The sequence below is a fragment of the Dasypus novemcinctus genome, chromosome 10 (genome assembly GCF_030445035.2).
Source record: "Dasypus novemcinctus isolate mDasNov1 chromosome 10, mDasNov1.1.hap2, whole genome shotgun sequence".
NCBI classification, from domain to species: domain Eukaryota; kingdom Metazoa; phylum Chordata; class Mammalia; order Cingulata; family Dasypodidae; genus Dasypus; species Dasypus novemcinctus.
Window position 1 is genome coordinate 43,582,097 of NC_080682.1, and position 18,365 is coordinate 43,600,461.

Consider the following 18,365-nt stretch of genomic DNA (forward strand, 5'->3'; position numbering starts at 1 on the left):
TTGAGTAGAATTGACATTTTAATGATATTTAGTCTTACAATCCGTGAGCATGGAATGTTCTTCCAATTATTTAGGCTTTTTAAATTTAACAATGACTTGTAGTTCTGAATACAAGTGCTTTACCTCGTTGGTGAAGTTTATTCCTGAATATTTGGGTTTTATCTGTCATATTTTATTTTTACTAGTCTTTGGACATTTTTAGTTACTTTTATTGATATAATCTTCATTTCTAGACTCTCTTCCAAGCCCCTCTCTCGTGTCTTTTCAGAGTGTAGCATACCCTTTAGTATTTGGTATTTAGTAGTCTCTTGATTACAAACTCTCAGTTTCTGTTTTATCTGTGAATATTCTAAACTCACCCTCATTTTTGAAAGACAGTCTTATCTGATATAAGATTCTTGGCTGAAAGTTTTTCTCTTGCAGTATCTTAAATATATCATGCCGCTGTCTTCTTGCCTCCATGATTTCTGGTGAGAAATCATCACTTAATCTTTTTTTTTTCCTTCAGATTTTGTGTTTTATTGAAACTCAGTTTACATAACAGGCTCAAGTTTTATTAATTGAATTCTGCAAGCATACATATTTAGTTTTAATTCATAGAGCAACTTAACTTTGGTCATTCTTTGAGGTATTTTATGAAGTACAAGTAGGATCTCATCTTAAAGAATAACACAAAAATATTCAGCTTCTCAATGATCATTTTTGTGACCTTAATAGAGAACAAGGTTCAAGTTTATAATCCCCTTTCTCAGCCAGACTCTTTGTAAATCCTTACAAAAGAACCCCCAGGTAGGTAACCCCCAGCAAGGACAGGTGGGATTCACCAGTCAGAACTTTCATTCTCAACAGGCACTTCAAAAAGGACTGCAGAAAAAAGGAAACATTTAACTAAAGACAACAGTTGCTCAAACAGTAAAATGTATACCAATTCCTCTATACTGTCTTTCTGTTGTTGCAGAGAAAGAGTTCAAGAGGACAAAACAAAAAACTTAATCTCCCTAACTCCTAAAAAAAAATCTTGTTCAAAGGCAGTTAACAAAAGTCTTAATTTTCATGAACCATTTGATTTAAGACACATATGCCTAAAAAATTTGTGAAAGCATCTGGCTTACAATTTCAAAGTCAGTGCACTTCAATTAGGACATATATGCCCCAAAAAGTTTTTATTCATCACTTAATCTTATTGGGTATCCCTTATATGTTAGCACTGCTTTTGTCTTCCTGCTCTCAGAATTCTTTCTTTTGTCTTTGGCATTTGACATTCTGGTTAGTATGTGTCTCAGAGTTGGTCTATTCAGATTTATTTGGATGGGAGTACGTTGTGCTTCTTGGACTTGGATATCTATATCCTTCAGTAGGGTTGGGAAATTTTCTACCATTATTTCTTCAAATATTTCTTCTTCCCTTTTTCCCTTCTCCTTCTGGGACACCCATAACATGTATGTTTGCATGTCTCTTGCTGTCATTTAGTTCCCTGAGCCCTTTTTCAATTGTTTACATTCTTTATCTGTTCTTTGGTATGTTCACTTTCAGAGGCCATTTCTTCAAGCTCACCAATCCTTTCTTCCTGTTCAGATCTCCTGTTAATATGATTCCAATGTGTTTTTAATTTCATTTATTGTGCCTTTCATTCCCATAAGATCTATTTTTCTATGTATGCTTTCAAATTCTTCTTTGTGCTCATCCATTGTCTTAATATCCTTAATCTCTTTAGCCTTCTCATTGAATTTATTAAGGAGATTTGTTTGAACATCTATAATTAGTTGTTCAACTCCTTTATGTTATCTGGAGGCTTACCTTGTTCCTTTAACTGGGCCATATCTTCCTGTTTCTAGGTATGGATTACTAGAATATTAATTCTGGGTGAAGTTTTTCTCTTTAGGGCTTCCTGCCCTTTCTTCCCTGTTGGTTATGTAGTAGGAGCTAAGGATGTAGTTGGTGCTGTAAGCTGTGGAGGCTCAAGCTGCCCTCATTGCCCCAGGGACTGATGAAGCTTGTCCCACCTTTCTCCCTTGCAAGGGGTAAGATCAGAGCCACAGCTGTGTGGAATAATCCAGTCATGCAGGCCTAGACTGTAGTTACCCAGAGAGACTGATGAAGCTTCGTGCCCATTTCTCCCCTGCCTGGGGCAGGGATGGAGCTGCAGGTGTGGGCGGCAATCTGTGCAGTGTGGATCCCTGTAGTTGCCCCAGTAGACTTGTGATTATTAAGTCTGTGCCAGCCAAATGTACCCCCAATTACCTCGATAGGCTGGGGCAGAGCCCGCCAGCTTCCTCCCTGTTAGAGGTGGGGCTGAAGCCTAGACTAGGGCTGCAGGCCAATCTGGGTGAAAGAAACCAGTCTAGTCTCTACTGACACTGATTTTCAGTCAGCCAGGCTTCTCTTCATGATGGGGGCAGAGTCGAAATGGCAATTACCAGCCTCTTTTTCACTTCGACAAGTTCAGACTTAAGCTGTTCTTAAGGTTATAGTTTGGCCAGCCAAGTTTGCTAATCCGTTGCTGAAATCGATGACCAACTATCTCTTCCTTCCCTGTTTTTGGGAAATGGAGCTTCCAGTTCCAGACACAGAATAGCTCCTGGGGCGGCTTGCGCTCCCAAAGTAGGATGACCACTGGCCTCTGTGGTGTGGCCTCTTGTTTCCCAGGGAGGGTGGCACAGGTCCCCTCAGCTTCCTCACTGCCAGAAGTGGGTCTGGGGCTTATGCTAGAGAGTCAGTCTGATCTAGATGGAAAGAAGCTGGTTCTTATCAGCTCTGTAATTTTCAGTACTCCCTGCTTCCCCTTATGCCAGGTGTAGAGTTAAGATGGCAGCTCCTGGCCTCTTTCTGACTTGGATAGGTTCAAACTTCAGCTGTTCTTAGGATTATACTTTAGCCTGCAGAATGTAGTAATCAGTAGCTGAAGTTGGTGCCCATCTGTCTCTTCCTCCCCCATTTTTGGGAAGTGGAGCTTCCAATTCCTGCTACGAAATAGTTCCTAAGACAGCTTATGCTTCCAGTGGTGGATCGGCACAGGCCTCTGGGGCATGGAATGCTCTACTTTCGAATTTTCTCTGCAGATGGGCAGTCTCCTATTTCCATTCTTTTGAGTATGTTGCAGGATGCTCTTCTGGTCTCCTGGAGCTCCCAAACAGGTGCTTTAGATAGCTCTGGTGATTACTAACTGCCCTGTTGCAGGAGCTGACTCTAGGAACTCCTTACTTTGCCACCCTCTTGCTGTTTGTCCTCTAAATTTTTTTTTTAAGCATAATTAACATATGGTAAAATTTACCATTTCCGGTTACAGCTTATTGAGCTTTGACGAACACATGCAGTCATGTAACCACCACTGCCACAGGTGTAGACATTTCCAGTGCCCTCAAATTCCCTTTGTAATCAACCCCTGCCTCTAGCAATTACCAGTCTAGTTGCTGTTCCTCTGGTTTCTAGGCACAGTTTTGAAACCTATTTTGCTTATAACCTCTTTCTACCTCCTTTTCTATGTTCCTGTGCCACCCCCTTGTCTCTGGTTTTATTCCATAAGCAAGTCTCCCTACTTTGTCACCCCAGCATCCCCTCCTCTGGCAAGGTAGAATTCTGACATCCTTCAGTAGGATGGCGAAACATTAAGAAAGGACTCTTTCTCTGTGATTGCCTTTCAGTTCACTGCTCTGTGTGTTGAAGAATCTGTTTAGTTATGTATCTCATGTTTGGGATTATTGCAGTTTAACACAGGTAGAAGTGAAAGACAATTGGTCCAGGGGAGTGTGTGTGCCTGACATTGATACCCTTCCAATCACTGGGTATTTTGAAGGTCCAGAGGGAGCCAACCTGTTCATCTACCACCTGCCCCAGGAGTTTGGAGATCAGGACCTGCTGCAGATGTTCATGCCCTTTGGGAATGTCGTGTCTGCCAAGGTTTTTATAGACAAGCAGACAAACCTGAGCAAGTGTTTTGGTATGTTGGTTTATCTTGCGGTATCAGGGTGGGATTAAGTATTTTACCAGTGAGAAAGAAAGAAAAGTGCCTCACAAGACAAAGAGCTGGATTTGAGTTTGGGTTATTGTTTAACTCAACCATAAGCAGATCACATGGCCTCTTTTTGAGCCTGAATGTTCTCATTTCTGTAATGGATAAAAAGATTTCTACCCACACTGTTATTCCAAAGGTAAAGATAAAGTAATACATGGAAATGACTTGGAAAACATCACGTTGATGTCAAGTGGTACTGTTTATATTATGTGATATAATTTCCAGAATTCTTGTCCTTGCTGAGAAAAATTGAGATTTGAGACTAAGCACATAAAATATTTTTGGGATGAGGAGGATTGAGAATATACTTGCCTCATTGTATCCCTTACATAGGTTTTTACTTGGATATACAGGTTTTGTAAGTTACGACAATCCTGTTTCGGCTCAAGCTGCCATCCAGTCTATGAATGGCTTTCAGATTGGCATGAAGCGGCTTAAAGTGCAGCTTAAACGTTCGAAGAATGACAGCAAGCCCTACTGAGTGTGCTCCCCTCTGAGACTGGAGTGAGAGGGTCTTCTGGTAAGTGGGGGAGGAGCACCCTTATTGATACGAAGCCCTATGGCTGTGTGTTTACAGCCCTGGACCCTGATCCCTGCCACTCTCGCAGGCACAGCTTGCCCTGAAGACTCAGCTACTGCCTTCTGTGGGAGTTTCGCTTCGTACAGAGGACAAGTTTGTGCTTTGGTTTCCAGTGTTTTACTTTGGAGTTTAGGTGCCATAATCCTGAGTTGTTTTTTTTTTGTTTTTTTTTTTAATTATTATTTTTATTTTTATTTTTTTTCTGTTTTTTTTTTTTTTTTTAATTTTTTCTTTTTTCTTTTTCCCTTTTATTTAAAGTTTGCTGTGTTTGTAAACATTGTGTGTTGAGAAGGACCAACACCAAACCACCCTGGGGGAAGGGAATGGGGAAACATTAAAAAAAAAGATCAGAATTTACCCCCAAACTACCCTAAGAGAGGACTAAAGGGAACAAAAAAACTGACACCCCTTCAGAATTTCCCTGAGTATGAGTGTGGGCGAAATGAGAGTTGGCATCTAAGAGCTGAGAGGGGAACTGTGGGAGAGAAGGGGGTATCAAATTGGGTTGGCTCTGAAGGAATGTGGGGAAATTGGACTGGCACCAAGTAGCCTCTGGAGTTGGAGGCTGTAACTCCTTCACATAGCTGCCTCCTGTGGAAAGCAATGAGCTTTGGCCACCTATTTTTCAGATTCTTGTCCTGGATTTCTGTCTGTCTTTCCCAAGAAGGAGGTAGTAATTTCTCTGAGGATAAAGCACCTGTTAAATTAGCCTGATGCATGCACAAAGCCGAAGATATCACCCATTATCAGCTTTTCCAGCCAGCTATTAGATAGGCTGTGCCTGGCCAGAGGCTATTAGGAGAAGCCACCTGTCAAAGAAGTAATTTTTGGTTAGTTTATTTTAACATTTTAAGTTGTAGGCCATGGTGCATTTCCAACAGGTCCCTTTAAGAAAGTCCTCCTACAGAAGACACTGCCTGGCTTCTTACCCCTTGCAGTTCACAGCAAGCAGCATCACTTCCAAGCCAGAATTTTTTTCATGAGAGTGGATCCAAGAAGCGCTTGCAGTAATATCTCACTGACAGGGGGGCACCTCTTCTGAGCAGAGTGATCATAAGCCATCTAAAACTAGGGGAGAAGGCACCTACATCTTGGTGTACCCAAATCAGAATGCCCCTTGAAGTCAGGATCCCATGTTTGCAGTGGCCAGCACTTAATATTTAAGAGGATTAAGAAATCCATACTTGCCTCCTTGATTGAAATAACCCAGAGGTACTATTCCCACAGAGGTCTGCCAGGTCCTCTTTTAACCACTCCAGCCCATCTTGTGCTGTTGGGACAGAGGGAGACAACAGGACGTTTACAACGTCTGTATGAATTTAGTGTTCATTTACCTCAGTATTATGTGTTCAATTTTGTCCTCATGCTTGCAGTTAGCTCCCTGTTGCCTTCCACGGGTCTCACTCTAGCTCTAGCCTTTGACTCACACAGCCTCTGGGCTTTGCCTCTGCTCCAAGAATTGCTATGGGAGTGGAGAGCCATGGGGGACATGCTGGTGGGAATGTACACCTGGGCAGAGGTAGCCCCGTTAGGATATGACTATTAGTCAAGACCAGGGTCTAGGTCCCTGGAATCTTAAACCTCATAAACATCAGTCCTGGCCTCTAGCAGCAGAGATGAGAATAAAGGAGGTGGTTCACTATTAAGTCAGGCGATGGCCCTCTCCTTGTCATGCTAGCCATTTGGTTTTCATATAGGGGTAGACTGTCTTTTGTGGTATGGGTAGTTGGTGGTGTTGGATTATCCCCCATTGAAGCTGGGACAGCTGTTCCCTTCTTGTAGTGATAACTTGGGTCTCTTGTCCTCTAAGAAACCTGAAATCTACTTCTTAAGCTGAACCATGTAAACTTGAATTCTGCACACTGGGAGAAATGTGTCCTGTGTTTCAAAGGATAAAACTGTTCCAAAGGCTTCCAGGGTCATGATGGGATTTTTTAAATAAAAGCAAAAAATAAAAATAAAAATAAAGAAAAAACAAAAAAAAGAAAAAAATGCTAGGTTGGGGAGGCGCTGTTCTGAATCCCAACCGGCTGGAACCAAGAATGTCGTTTCTATTTTTATAGAAGTTTTATACAGCTCCGGGGTGGAGAATATTTATTACCTAAATTATATCTCTGGAAAAGGCCAGGATTTTGTAGACTCCAGAATGTGATTGTTGTACACACAGGGTGCTGTGTATGATTGAAACTACTGACTTTCTGTGGCCCATTTGCAGCCCAGCTAATCTGCCAGAAGGGGAAGGAGTTAATGCTGTGAATTGGCAGAGGAGAGAGCTGTGCTCCCCTGGGTGCTGCCCATGCTGTGATTGCTAACCTCCTGTTCTGTCTTCCTCCCTGGGCACCCATCCTGGGGTTCTCTAAAGCCCAGGGCTCAGCTCCCTTTTCCTTCCTTCCTTTTCTCTCCCCCTCCGCTTCTTACCATTATTTGTCCTGGGCACTGGGCCCTTACCAAGGCCCCATTGCATGATGACATAACCTGCTTTTGATATCAGACTCTGAAGTCTCATGCGTGCTTGTGGGTTCACTTTCCTAAAAGGAGTGTGCACCACAGCAGGTTCCTGGGTTGCTAAAGCAGCCAGCCAGTGAGACCATGCACACCTCTCTCTGTCCTTTTCCGTCCCCTACCTGGTGAGCTAGCACAGCAGCAGCATTGTCCTTGAGCACAGTTCTCTCCCCAGGCCAAAGATGATTTTGTGAAAAAGCTGCTCCCCTACAAGTCTCACTGTGTGAAAGGGCTCAGCTCAGAGAGTGGAGACTCTCATAGTCAAGTTTTAAGCAGTCCTTTTTGTTGTGTGGGATTTTCACTTACAATGTGGGTGGGGTTTTTTTTTTGGTTGTGGGTTTTTTTTTGTTTTTTTTTTTTTGTAGTTTTATTTCTTACTTGGATTACATCATGAAATTGATTTGCCTTGAATGCAGCTACACCACTGTCTCCTGGGTTCCACATGAGTGGCCAGGGTCTGCGTGGAGGCTAAGAGCTTGGATTTCTGGGAACTAAGAGCCATCCCCATAGAGATGAGGAGAAATGCTGGCCCTCTCTCCCAAGGAATTCTCTCCACCCTAGCCAGCATCATCCACTTTCTTCTTGGGTGTTGACCAGGGAGTGCGGAGAGAGGCTGAGGCTCTGCTCCACCAGAGGCCTTCTTCCCATATGTTTGGGCACTTTGGGGGAAATCCAAGCCTTAGGTTCCCTTCTATCTCTGGCAGTTGGATGTTTTCTTGGTGTCCTCCATGTCCTTTTTGACTTTTCCCTGTGTCCATTGTTAGCATGTGCAAAAGTTCCCTGTCATTACCCAGCCCCAGCCCTGCCCCGCCTCCTCATTTCAGGGCTGTACACACAGTGAGTGTTCCTGTTCTCTCTCTCTTTGTTTGGATGTATTGCTCTGTGTAACTCAGTGGGTCTCCCTCTTTCTGGTTTGTTTTTTTTTTCTAGATTCCTGCCGTTTGTTCATCGTTGTGCCTAAAGCATGTCGATGTGGCGTCAAGTACATCGTCCAAATCCCTGTCTCTTCAGCTTCTCTGATGCTTGAACTCTCACCTTTGACCTTGTGTTGACCTTTGATGCTGACGTGTATTTTTATTATGTTTGTTTCTTTCTTTGTTTTTTCTTTTTTCTTTTTTTTTTTCTTTTGTGCTGCCAAATTGGTTTTGCTAGAACGACTGCTGAAGGGGAAATATTTAAACTTGCATTTGAATATTAAAAAAATCTATTTTTCTAGAACTTCATAAGATAACCACTTGATTTTGTGATTCCAATTCTTTGTAATTGTCTTCAGAGCAGCCCTACTAGCACATACCGCGTGGTGTTTGTATTTCTGTGAACACACAGCCAGTCTGTTTCTAGGCTTTGTTTCTCTGTGTGCTTAGTTTTAAAGACACCTTTGAAGTAAACAATGAAATAAAAGATGTCACTAAAACCTTTGAGGCTCCTGAGCACATTTTGCTAATATAGTTTGTGGGGCTTGAGGAGACTGCATGTATTCTTACTTTTGTTTTTCTGAGTTCTCAACTGCAGAAAATACCTTATCCCCCTTTTCCTTTTGACCACAGACTGCAGTTTGGGCCCCAGCCAGCCCTTTTTCTTTTGTGATTCTTTCCAGTAGCTGCCCTTTGGGGAGCCTTCAGATCCTACCTGCCCCTTCCCCTCGGTCCCACCATACCCATCTCCATGCTTGTTCCTTCAGTCTCCACAGCAAAATGTGATGCTTTGATTTTTTTTTGTTTTTTGTTTTGTTTTTTTGTTGTTTTGAATTTTTTTCCTTTCCTATTAAGATTATACCCAGAAAAACAAGTTTTGCATGTTTCCTGCTGTTTCTTCACACCTTCGTATATATCACCTTCACCTCTGTTTTCTATAGTTTGTGCAAAAACTGACCGATTTAAAAGGGTTTCAAAGAAGCTGTTTTAATTGTTGTGGGGTTGTTTTTTTCCCCCCAAGACTGTATTGTTTTATTTTGAAGTGGCAACTTTCTCCTCTCTTGCCCTTAGAGCGTTTGCCTGTGCACTTAGACTGTCACCTCATGTGGCCTCCAGGCCTCAGCGGGGCCTCCAGGGGACTGGCGGCTCTGCTCAGTGAGGGCTGGGAAGGGGCACGCAGAGGCCAGAGGAGCAGAGGTAGGAACCTAGAAGGTGGCTGTGGGTGGGCAAAAGGGGCTTAGCACGTTAGGAGTAGTGAGCGCCCCTCAGCCCAAAGGAAGGAGGGTGCTCTTAACCACTCGTAGGAGGCTGTCTGTGTACTCAGCGACTTTTGCCGGTGCTTCTCCTAGGTGACAAGCACAATACGCCCGTAGTCTTCACACTGTTTACAGCCCTGGGCACCAGCCACCCCACACTGGCTCTTCACCACAGCTCTGTTCTTGCTTAGCTAGTGGGGTGGGGATGAGGGTGGGGATTTGTTTTTTAAATTGGGTGAAGAGCCAAATAGCTACTGTCCCTGGGTGCCAGGCAGGCCCATTCCTTGTTGCCCTCCTCTCTTATGGCACCATCCAGCCTCAGGGTCTTAGGGATTTGAATAAGAATGTGAAGGGCAAGAGAGAGAGGTCAGAGGAGACTAGAGCCATGGGATGGATCTGTGGAGGTAAGAAGTTGCAGAGGTTGGCGCTGATGATGGATCCCACCAGATCTAGGCTGCTGGTGGGTGGGAGAGCTGGGAGAAGGCCCTGATAGTCCAGGGTAGGGTGGAGAGGTGTAGCCGAGGGACTGGGGGTACTGGTGGGGGGAGGTAGAAGCACTGTTGAACATCATCCATGATGGGGTTGGTGAAGGAAGGGATCCCGTCATATTTTCTGCTCTGGGACCCAGCAAGTTGCCTAGTTTTACGCTTGAGGCCACTCTTACTAGGAGTAAAGGGCAGCCGAATGGCAGCCTGTGTATGGTAGGCTGCTTAGTTTCCTGGAAGGGGTTATTGGATGGAAAGTGGCCAGGAAGCCCAGCCTGAGTGAGACTGCTGGGCACCCCACAGTCTGACTGCACAGAGCCGCCTCTGTTGGCAGAAGGCACTGAGGCTCCCCTTCCTGTGTATTGAAAATCCGTGTTTGCCAATATATTTTGCTTTCAATTCCAAGAGGAGCTCTGGAAAAACCTGTGGATAAAACCAAATGCCAAACTTTGGACCTTGTTTCCTTTTCCTTTTCTCTCTCTGATTGTTTTAATTGTTCTGTGGTGGTTTTAATGGATTTGAGACCCTGGAGCGGCAGCTGCCTTTCTGATTTCCAGCTGCTTTTTGTGAATAATTTAAAAAGAAAAAAAAAAAGAAACTTTACATTTTGGAGACAAACCTGTGTGAGTTTTTTATTGGTACAAACGTTGTATTTAACACTAGGGGTTTTGTACAGTTTTTTGCCTTTTCTACTAGAAAACAATGTAAAGTGATTTCACAATGTGAAGAGAAAAAAAATTGCCACTGTGACCAAACGCACAGTCTGTTCTGCAGCAGCAACGGGATTCAATCAACTCAGAGTCGTGATTCAGCTGGAGAAATGCTTCCCTTTGCCTTGTTTGAGCTTTTCCTTTCTTTCCTGTTTTGATTTGCAAAAGAAAATGTCTTTTTGTGTGAACTTGTGTTGTACTCTGTAGAAATTATGGATTTTACTTTAATGGTTTAAAAAAAAAAAAAAAAAAGACAAGAAGAGCCCTTGTTGCTTTTCTGACCTGATCACAGAGTTTGTGTAGTGCATTAAAAAAAGAAAAAAAAATGTTACAAGTTCAGAGCAAGGGAGTATGTGTTTAAAAGGAATCTTCCTTTTTTGTGTGTTTTTCCTTTTGTCCCAATGGGGAATCTAAATCTGTTTTAATTGCACAGACACACGGACAAAAAGTCATTTTGTATCTGCCAAGTGTGGTACCTTCCTTTGTTTATTTGCTATTAAACTGTTTGAGAAGAACTGATGTTGTCTTCAGAATTATTGACTGGTTGGGGTGGTCAGTAGGTCCTTGGAGAGAGCACTCCTGAAGGAGTGGGTGGGTGCTTTGGTAAGGTTTCATTTTGATGTACCTGTTGGTACACAAGTGAAACCAACAAAAGCTCCTGAACAGAGTAAATCATTTCCCCCTAGAAACTGCCTTTCCTGTTTTCCTATATTCTTCTGCAAGATCTCTGCTTGTACAGAAGAAGCACCTTAAAGCTTTCTTTGGTGACCTTTTTGTGCCTCTTCAGTTCTTTGTAATTGCTACCTTGCCACAGATCCATTTCAGACCTGTTAGTGCAGTTCCCTTCCTGGTGCTGCAGTGTTCTTGTTGTCTGGGAGTCAGCAGACCTGCCAGCACCCCAGACCAACGCAGTGTTCTTCTCTTAAGGTTTTAAAGCTCTGGCCAAAAGGGGATATACTTCTATTTCCCTCATTGTGACCTCAGTACTGACACTGTCACAGAAGGGCGTGTTGCTCAGGAATGCTAGATGGCTCACCAGGGGAAGGAGTTTGAAAGTGTGAGATCCTGCCCCTGCAGATTCCTCAGACCTCAGAGATCTTCAGGTTGGGTTAGCCAGTGGGCCAGGAGGTTCAGGCTCTGTGGCTGATACATAGGCTTGTCTGTTGCATCAGTCCTTTCCTGCCACTATCACCCTCACTTAGATTTGCCCACCTCCTCCAGGGTAGTCCAGCCCTTTTGAACTGGGGGCATAGAGCTGTGGTCTGTGAGTGGGCCAGGCTTCACACTCCCCTCATTGTTTCTCCACGTGGAGTTTATCTTTGATAGCACTTGCAGGTAGCCCATGAAATCCTGCCAAGTGAGGGTTCTAAACACAAATATATTTGGGAATGTTCTGTCTGCCTTCCAACTCCTACTTGCATGTTAGCATTTCCAAAACTCTGAGAAGGCCAGCAGTAAAGAAACCTCTTAGACTTGATTTAACCCATTTGTCTACTCAAGTTTATGCCAAATGCTATTTTATTCACTTTCCCACTTTTATGCATTCATTATATATATATAGCTAAAATTCAGAACTTTGTATTAATTTATAGTCATTATCCTAGCTAATAGTTATTGACTACCACAATCAGGGTGCTGTGGAAATAGGCACACTGTGTTCCAGCCTTCTTTATAACAACCCTGGAAGGGAGCTACTGTTGCCATCCCCATTTTACAGGTGAATAAATTGAGGTTTAAAGAATTGGGGTTACCTGCACAAGGTCACAGCTAGAAGTGGCGTGTGCTGAGAATCAAACCAGGTCTCCCTCACTCCTCAGCCCTTTCTTTTAACCACTATTGAGGCATAATCATTTGATAAGGGCAATTAAGTATGCTTTAGATAACGTCTGCAGATGACTACACACTGTTCTTGGAAGCTCAAATGAAGGGAACTTGGGGAACCTGATTGCTTTGATGGCTCCCTACAGCGGCAAAGCATTATAGCTTTCTTTGCCGTCCTTAGGTCTGCTGTTTGATAACGGAAGGGGTTCACAGGTAACTGTGCTAAGTACTTGTCAGGATGCTGTTGAAAGGCACAGCCCAGCTGGTGGAGTGCTTCCTCCACGGTGGTCCTTTACGCCAACGGGGCTCTCTGTGTCTGCCACCACCTAAGCTCTGCTTTACCTAATGTTAGTTTTTGTTTTCTTTTTCTTGTGGTAAAATATCTAACACACTGTCATTTTAACTATTTTTTTTAAAGATTTATTTTTATTTCTATTTTAACTATTTTTAAGTGTACCCATTCAGTGGCATTAATTACACTCACAATGTTAGGCAGCCATCACCACCACTATTATTATATCCAGTTTTTTTTCAGTGTCACCTCAGCCATTAATATTTGTGAAATCACAAGTTGAATAACCTAATTACGTTGTAAAATATTAAATTACATAACCGTTAATGTTTAAAATGTCCATTGGGTGTTTATGCTTTCGGAAATTGCTGTAGCAGAGGCCTGTTTCCTCTGTCAAACAAAGTGTGGTTAAACTTGAAAATTCTCCCCTAACTAGCACAGACAGATTTCTGAGTCAAGATCAAGGTCATGGATCTTCTCTAAGCCTCTGCCGTAGTACGCCTGTGTTCCTAAGATACAACTTGATATGGAAATAGGATGACTACAATTTAAGCATCTTTCCATTTAACATATTTAAGGCTATTGCTTTCACTTAACAAGGAAAGGGATTATGCCAAAAGTATGATTTAATAATATATCTGTCTTTATTAAAGGATTTGTATTCCTTTTAACAACCTGCATGGGAGTCTTTCTTACCTTTCTCTAGGTTCTTTAGTATGGAACCTTTGCCATACTTTCTTCTCTGTTCTGTGTCTGCTGCAGAGGCAACACTTTGGTGGACTTCCTTGGTCAGCATGCTGCTTCCCCCTCTCTCCTAGTTTCTTTACACACTGGGCTCACCTGAGCATCTCAATCCCTGATGAAGAAAAGCCATTGGGAAGGAAATCAGACCAGCTTGCCCCTTCACTTCTGGGAATGTCAAACCAACATCTGATAACATTTCCCAGGAGGGATCATACACGGCTGTTTCCTGCACATTCTGCCTTTTTTCAGACATTTTTCTTTCTCTTAGGGGTCCTTTCCCACCCCCACCATCTGGTTAATTTCTATTGCATACAGCTATAGAGAAGCCTTTTTTTTTTTTTTTAATCTGTCACAAAGTCCGTCTTAATGGTGAAAAATTGAACACTTTCAACTGGGCAGAGCTGTGTGCCATTCTGACACTTCCTGCCATCAGGTCATTATTGATCTAATGGTGTGGCTGGTGTCCATCACCATCCCTGCTCACCTTTGAGTCTCACTGACAGCTATGAGGTTTTCGGTTCTGGTTTTTTTTTTGTTTTTTTTTTTAATAGCTTTATTGAGATAATAATTGGGGAGTGCTTGTAACTCAGTGGTTGAGCCTGCTTGCCATGTATTGACAGTCTTGGGTTCAATCCCCAGTACCTCCTAAAAAACAACAAAGATATAATTCACATAACATGCAATTAATCCATTTAAAGTGTACAATTCAATGGTTCCTTTTTTCCTCCTGCTTGAAAACTATTACAGCTACTAAACTGCCCACCATTCCTAGCCCTTCCAAGTATGTCTCTCAGTCCAGCAGGTCTGTGGCCACACCCAGGTGTTCCTTCCATTCTGCCTCACTTGCCTCACCCTGTATCTGGCAGTCTTACAGACCTGCACTGTTGAACATGGTACCCACTAGCTGCTGTCGCTATTTAAATTTAAATTGACAACCATTTGAAATCCAGTTCCTCAGTTTCACTAGCCGCATTTCAAGCACAGATAGCATTTCCATCATCACAGCCAGTTACAGTCAGACTAGGGCTGTGCTAGGCAGTTGGCTTGCTTTTATAAAACAAAGCTTAATAACTGCCATTTATTAGTCATTGCCACTCTTCCAGTCCCATTAAGACAGGAAGCTAGAGACCAGGCACAGAGAAGCTGCAATTCCTCCCTGTCGCGTGGTGAACTAGAACAGGTCAGCCCAACTCCAGAGTCCCTGCAAAGTATCTTCCTTTGGGGAGTCAATAGGGTGGACGCTGGGTGCCCTTGTTTAAATGCCACCTCCAGAATGGATACTTCCTGAAGGCAGGAACCAGGTCCATCTTGTTCCCCATGGTAGCCCCATGGCAGATAAATGTTTAGTAGGTGGCAGATAAATGTTTAGTAGACATTTGGTGAATGAGTAAGTCATTCAAATAGACAGTTCCTTCCTGCTGTTGTGCATTCCGTACCCCGCCTAGTACATTAGAGTTTTATGCAGTTTGATCTTGTAGAAATTTCCATCTACTCTAGAATAAAGAAAATAACTTATTTTTGCACCCAGTTTACAGATTGGTAGCTACCATCCAGTACTTGTACTCTCCATAGACCCCCCACTGGCCATGAAACAAATGAGAGCCAAGTCTCTCAGTGCCCCTTTACAGAAATCCTCCTGACACAGTTTCTGGACTTGATGAGGACATTCAGCAGCAGCCCTGCCCCGCGAGGTGGTCAGTACCAGCACCTGCTTCGCAGGGCCTTCTGCTGCTGGGGAGGTCTGTGGGCAGCAGGGAAGCCTCTGGAGAATTCTCAGGGAGTCTCCCTGTGGCCCTGCAGCCCCATGAGTGCCACTGCCCTGAGTGGAAAGCCTGGTCCTCCCTAAGGTGAGGGATGCCTAGAGCCTGAGCACCACCCTAGGATCTTTTTAAAAAGTCAGTTTAGGGAAGCAGACTTGGCCTGATGGATAGGGGGTCCACCTACCACATGGGTACCCACATGGGTTCAAACCCCGGGCCTCCGTGACCCGTGTGGAGCTGGCGCATGCAGTGCTGATGCGCGCAAGGAGTGCTGTGCCACGCAAGGGTGTCCCCTGCGTAGGGGAGCCCCACGCGCAAGGAGTGCGCCCCATAAGGAGAGCCGCCCAGCACGAAAGAAAGCGCAGCCTGCCCAAGAATTGTGCGGCACACATGGAGAGCTGACACAACAAAAAGAAACACAGATTACCAGTGCCACTGATAAGGATAGAAGCAGTCACAGAAGAACACACAGCAAATGGACACAGAGAGCAGACGACTGGGGGAGGGGGGGGAGAAATTAAAAATCTTAAAAAAAAAAAAAATATCAGTTTAGGATTTTTTTTTTTAATGATGCAAAACATTCAAATAATTCTAAATGAGGCCTTATATGTAGCATAGTGGGAAAAGCTTGTGTTTGTTTGGGGGTCTGTTAATCTGGTTATAATTATAGTACCTGCTCTTCCATCACCAGCTCTGTGACCTTGGGCACATTACTGGATTCTCTCAGCCTCAGATTCCTCATCTGTCCAGTGGAAATGAAAACACTCAGCCAATAAGAGTTGGGAAGATGAGAAATTGTTTCAAATGCTTGGTACACTGTCACCTGGCAAACACTCCTTCCAGAAAGCTAACACCCTTAAGTGTACTGAGTTAAAAGTGAGCAGATCCCCCAACCCATAGCCTGTTGATAGCCATTAAACAGATGGTGATAGGTATGCTTCCAGAATTTTCCTCCATATATACAAAAGATATATTTATACATAGATAATTTTTGTTAATAAAAATCATGGGAAGCAGATGTGGCTCAACCGGTTGGGCACTCACCACATAGGAGGTCCCAGGTTTGGTTCCTGGTGCCTCCTCAAGAAGATGGAAGACAAAAGCCAGCTGATGTGATAGGCTGGCATGGCGAGCTGACACAAGATGATACAATGAGGAAAAACAATGAGAGACACAAGCAGGGAATAGCGGTGGCTCAAGTGATTGGGCACCTCCCTCCCACATGGGAGTTCCTGCGTTTGGTTCTCAGTGCTTCCTAAAAAAATAAGACAACCAGCAGAGACAGCAAACAGTGCAAACAATGAGGGGAGAGAAATAAATCTTAAAAAAAAAAGTCATGCCATAATATACAGAACGTTTAGTGGCTTTTTCCAGCTGCTATGTTGTGGGCATCCATCCATCTGGGTACACAAATCTACTTTCTTAGAGGTTGCATAGCAGCTCAAGATTTTTTATCAAACACTACTGTTGACACAGGTCAGATCTAGTTCTTTCGCTGTTACAAACAAGAAAGGTGCTCACTTTGGCAGCACATATACTGAAATTGGAACATTACAGAGAAGATTAGCATGGCCCTGTGCAAGGATGACATACAAATTCGTGAAGGGTTCCATATTTTTTCAATAAAACTGCTTTAAAAAAAAAATAAAACGGCCAATTCAAAGAAAGTTCAGGAGGTACATAGTGCGGCTTGAGTTCAACAACTTGTCTCCAAAGCCAATTTTCTTTCTTTTTTTTTTTTTCTGATTTGGTTTTCACAGAAACCTTGCCAGAAAGAGGATTTCCCCATTTTAAAACTGGGAAAAACTAATTTGTTGAGGGGAGAGACTGTTTTCAAGGATCCCACTAATCATGGCAGAAGGATCCTGGGGCTGTTCTCTCAGGTTACATTTGTTCTTCTGGAGCAGGAACTGCAAATGTAGATCCCTGCCAGAGCCAGGCAGGTGATGTCAGCATGAGAAATGAGGCCGATCTAAGATGACAAGTGATTTTGGTGTCGAGGCAAAAATAGGGAGTGGAGGGAAGCAGACTTGACCCAATGGATAGGGCGTCCACCTACCACATGGGAGGTCCACGGTTCAAACCCCAGGCCTCCTTGACCCGTGTGGACTTGGCCCATGTGCGGTGCTAATGTGCGCAAGGAGTGCCGTGCCACGGCAGGGGTGTCCCCCGCGTAGGGAAGCCCCACGCTCAAGGAGTGCGCCGCGTAAGGAGAGCCGCCCAGCGTGAAAGAAAGCGCAGCCTGCCCAGGAATGGTGCCACACACACACACACAGCTGACACAACAAGACGACACAACAAAAAGAAACAGATTCCCGGTGCCGCTGATACAGATAGAAGCAGTCCCAGAAGAACACACAGCGAATGGACAGAGCAGACAACCGGGGGCGAGAATGGGGGAGAGATAAAAAATAATTATTAAAAAAAAAAATAGCGGAGGGGACCATGGGGAAAGGAAAGAGGTTCTTGGTCTCTCGGAGCCAGGCACTGACCCATGCAGTCCCAGACCCGGGGATGCGCTAGCTCACAGGCCTCAGGAGAAGTAGGAAATACAGGTCTTTCTATGAAATCTCCCAGTTAACATATTGGCAGCCAACTCAAGAAATATTTAACCTCATACCACTTCAGACCCACACTATATTCTTTTCTCTTTTGATTCTAACACGGATCTAAAGTGTGAGGTATAGGGCACCAGGCCTGACCCTGTAAGTGCTTGGAAAAGGCTGCTGCCACCGCCAGGGCCCCCAGCTGGCTGCCCGCCCTGTGAGGCGAAGCCGCTTTATGGCTGCTCTTGTCTTCCAGAAGTCTTTGTCCACCCTCATTGCTGGGTGTTGGTGAGCAAGTCCTGACTCTACTTCTCTTCAGTAGCCTACTTTGTAAACGTTTCCTCTGTAGTGGGAAAACATTCTAAGAGAGTTCGCTACTCGTCAGGTGAAGAGCACTATGATTCCTGAAAACGGGTCTGACTCCTTTTCCACCCTTCACCCTCACCTTCTGTCTTCCTTTCTGCCTTTTGGGGGCAGGATAATGGTTAAGAGTGGGACCCCCAGGGAAGCGGATTTGGTTCCAGGATAGGGCATCCGCCTACCACATGGCATGTCCGCGGTTCAAACCCCGGGCCTCCTTGACCTGTGTGGAGCTGGCCCATGCGCAGTGCTGATGCGCGCAAGGAGTGCCCTGCCACGCAAGGGTGTCCCTGCATAGGGGAGCCCCACTCGCAAGGAGTGCGCCCCGTAAGGAGAGCCGATCAGTGTGAAAGAACATGCAGCCTGCCCAGGAATGGCGCTGC

The 18,365-nt window shown here is 44.2% G+C and overlaps 1 protein-coding gene and 1 non-coding gene across 21 annotated transcripts in view; both read left to right on the top strand.

Moving 5' to 3' along the window:
- Nucleotides 1–10,974, top strand: part of CELF1 (CUGBP Elav-like family member 1) — an 88,572-nt gene extending 77,598 nt beyond the window's left edge. For 13 of the 20 annotated variants that reach the window (XM_071218020.1, XM_071218016.1, XM_071218024.1 and 10 more), the window contains 3 exons: nucleotides 3,794–3,937; nucleotides 4,366–4,532; nucleotides 8,025–10,974. In XM_071218020.1, the coding sequence (XP_071074121.1) occupies nucleotides 3,794–3,937; nucleotides 4,366–4,493 (272 nt within the window). In that variant the 3' untranslated portion in view covers nucleotides 4,494–4,532; nucleotides 8,025–10,974. Of the gene's footprint in view, nucleotides 1–3,793; nucleotides 3,938–4,365; nucleotides 4,533–4,620 lie in introns of all 20 variants that reach the window. The other 7 variants (XM_071218021.1, XM_071218017.1, XM_071218025.1 and 4 more) reach the window with 1 other exon arrangement.
- Nucleotides 10,975–16,589: 5,615 nt separating this feature from the next.
- Nucleotides 16,590–16,695, top strand: LOC111764015 (U6 spliceosomal RNA). Its single transcript, XR_002796730.1, has one exon. It is a non-coding gene; the product is annotated as a U6 spliceosomal RNA (small nuclear RNA).
- Nucleotides 16,696–18,365: the final 1,670 nt, after the last annotated feature.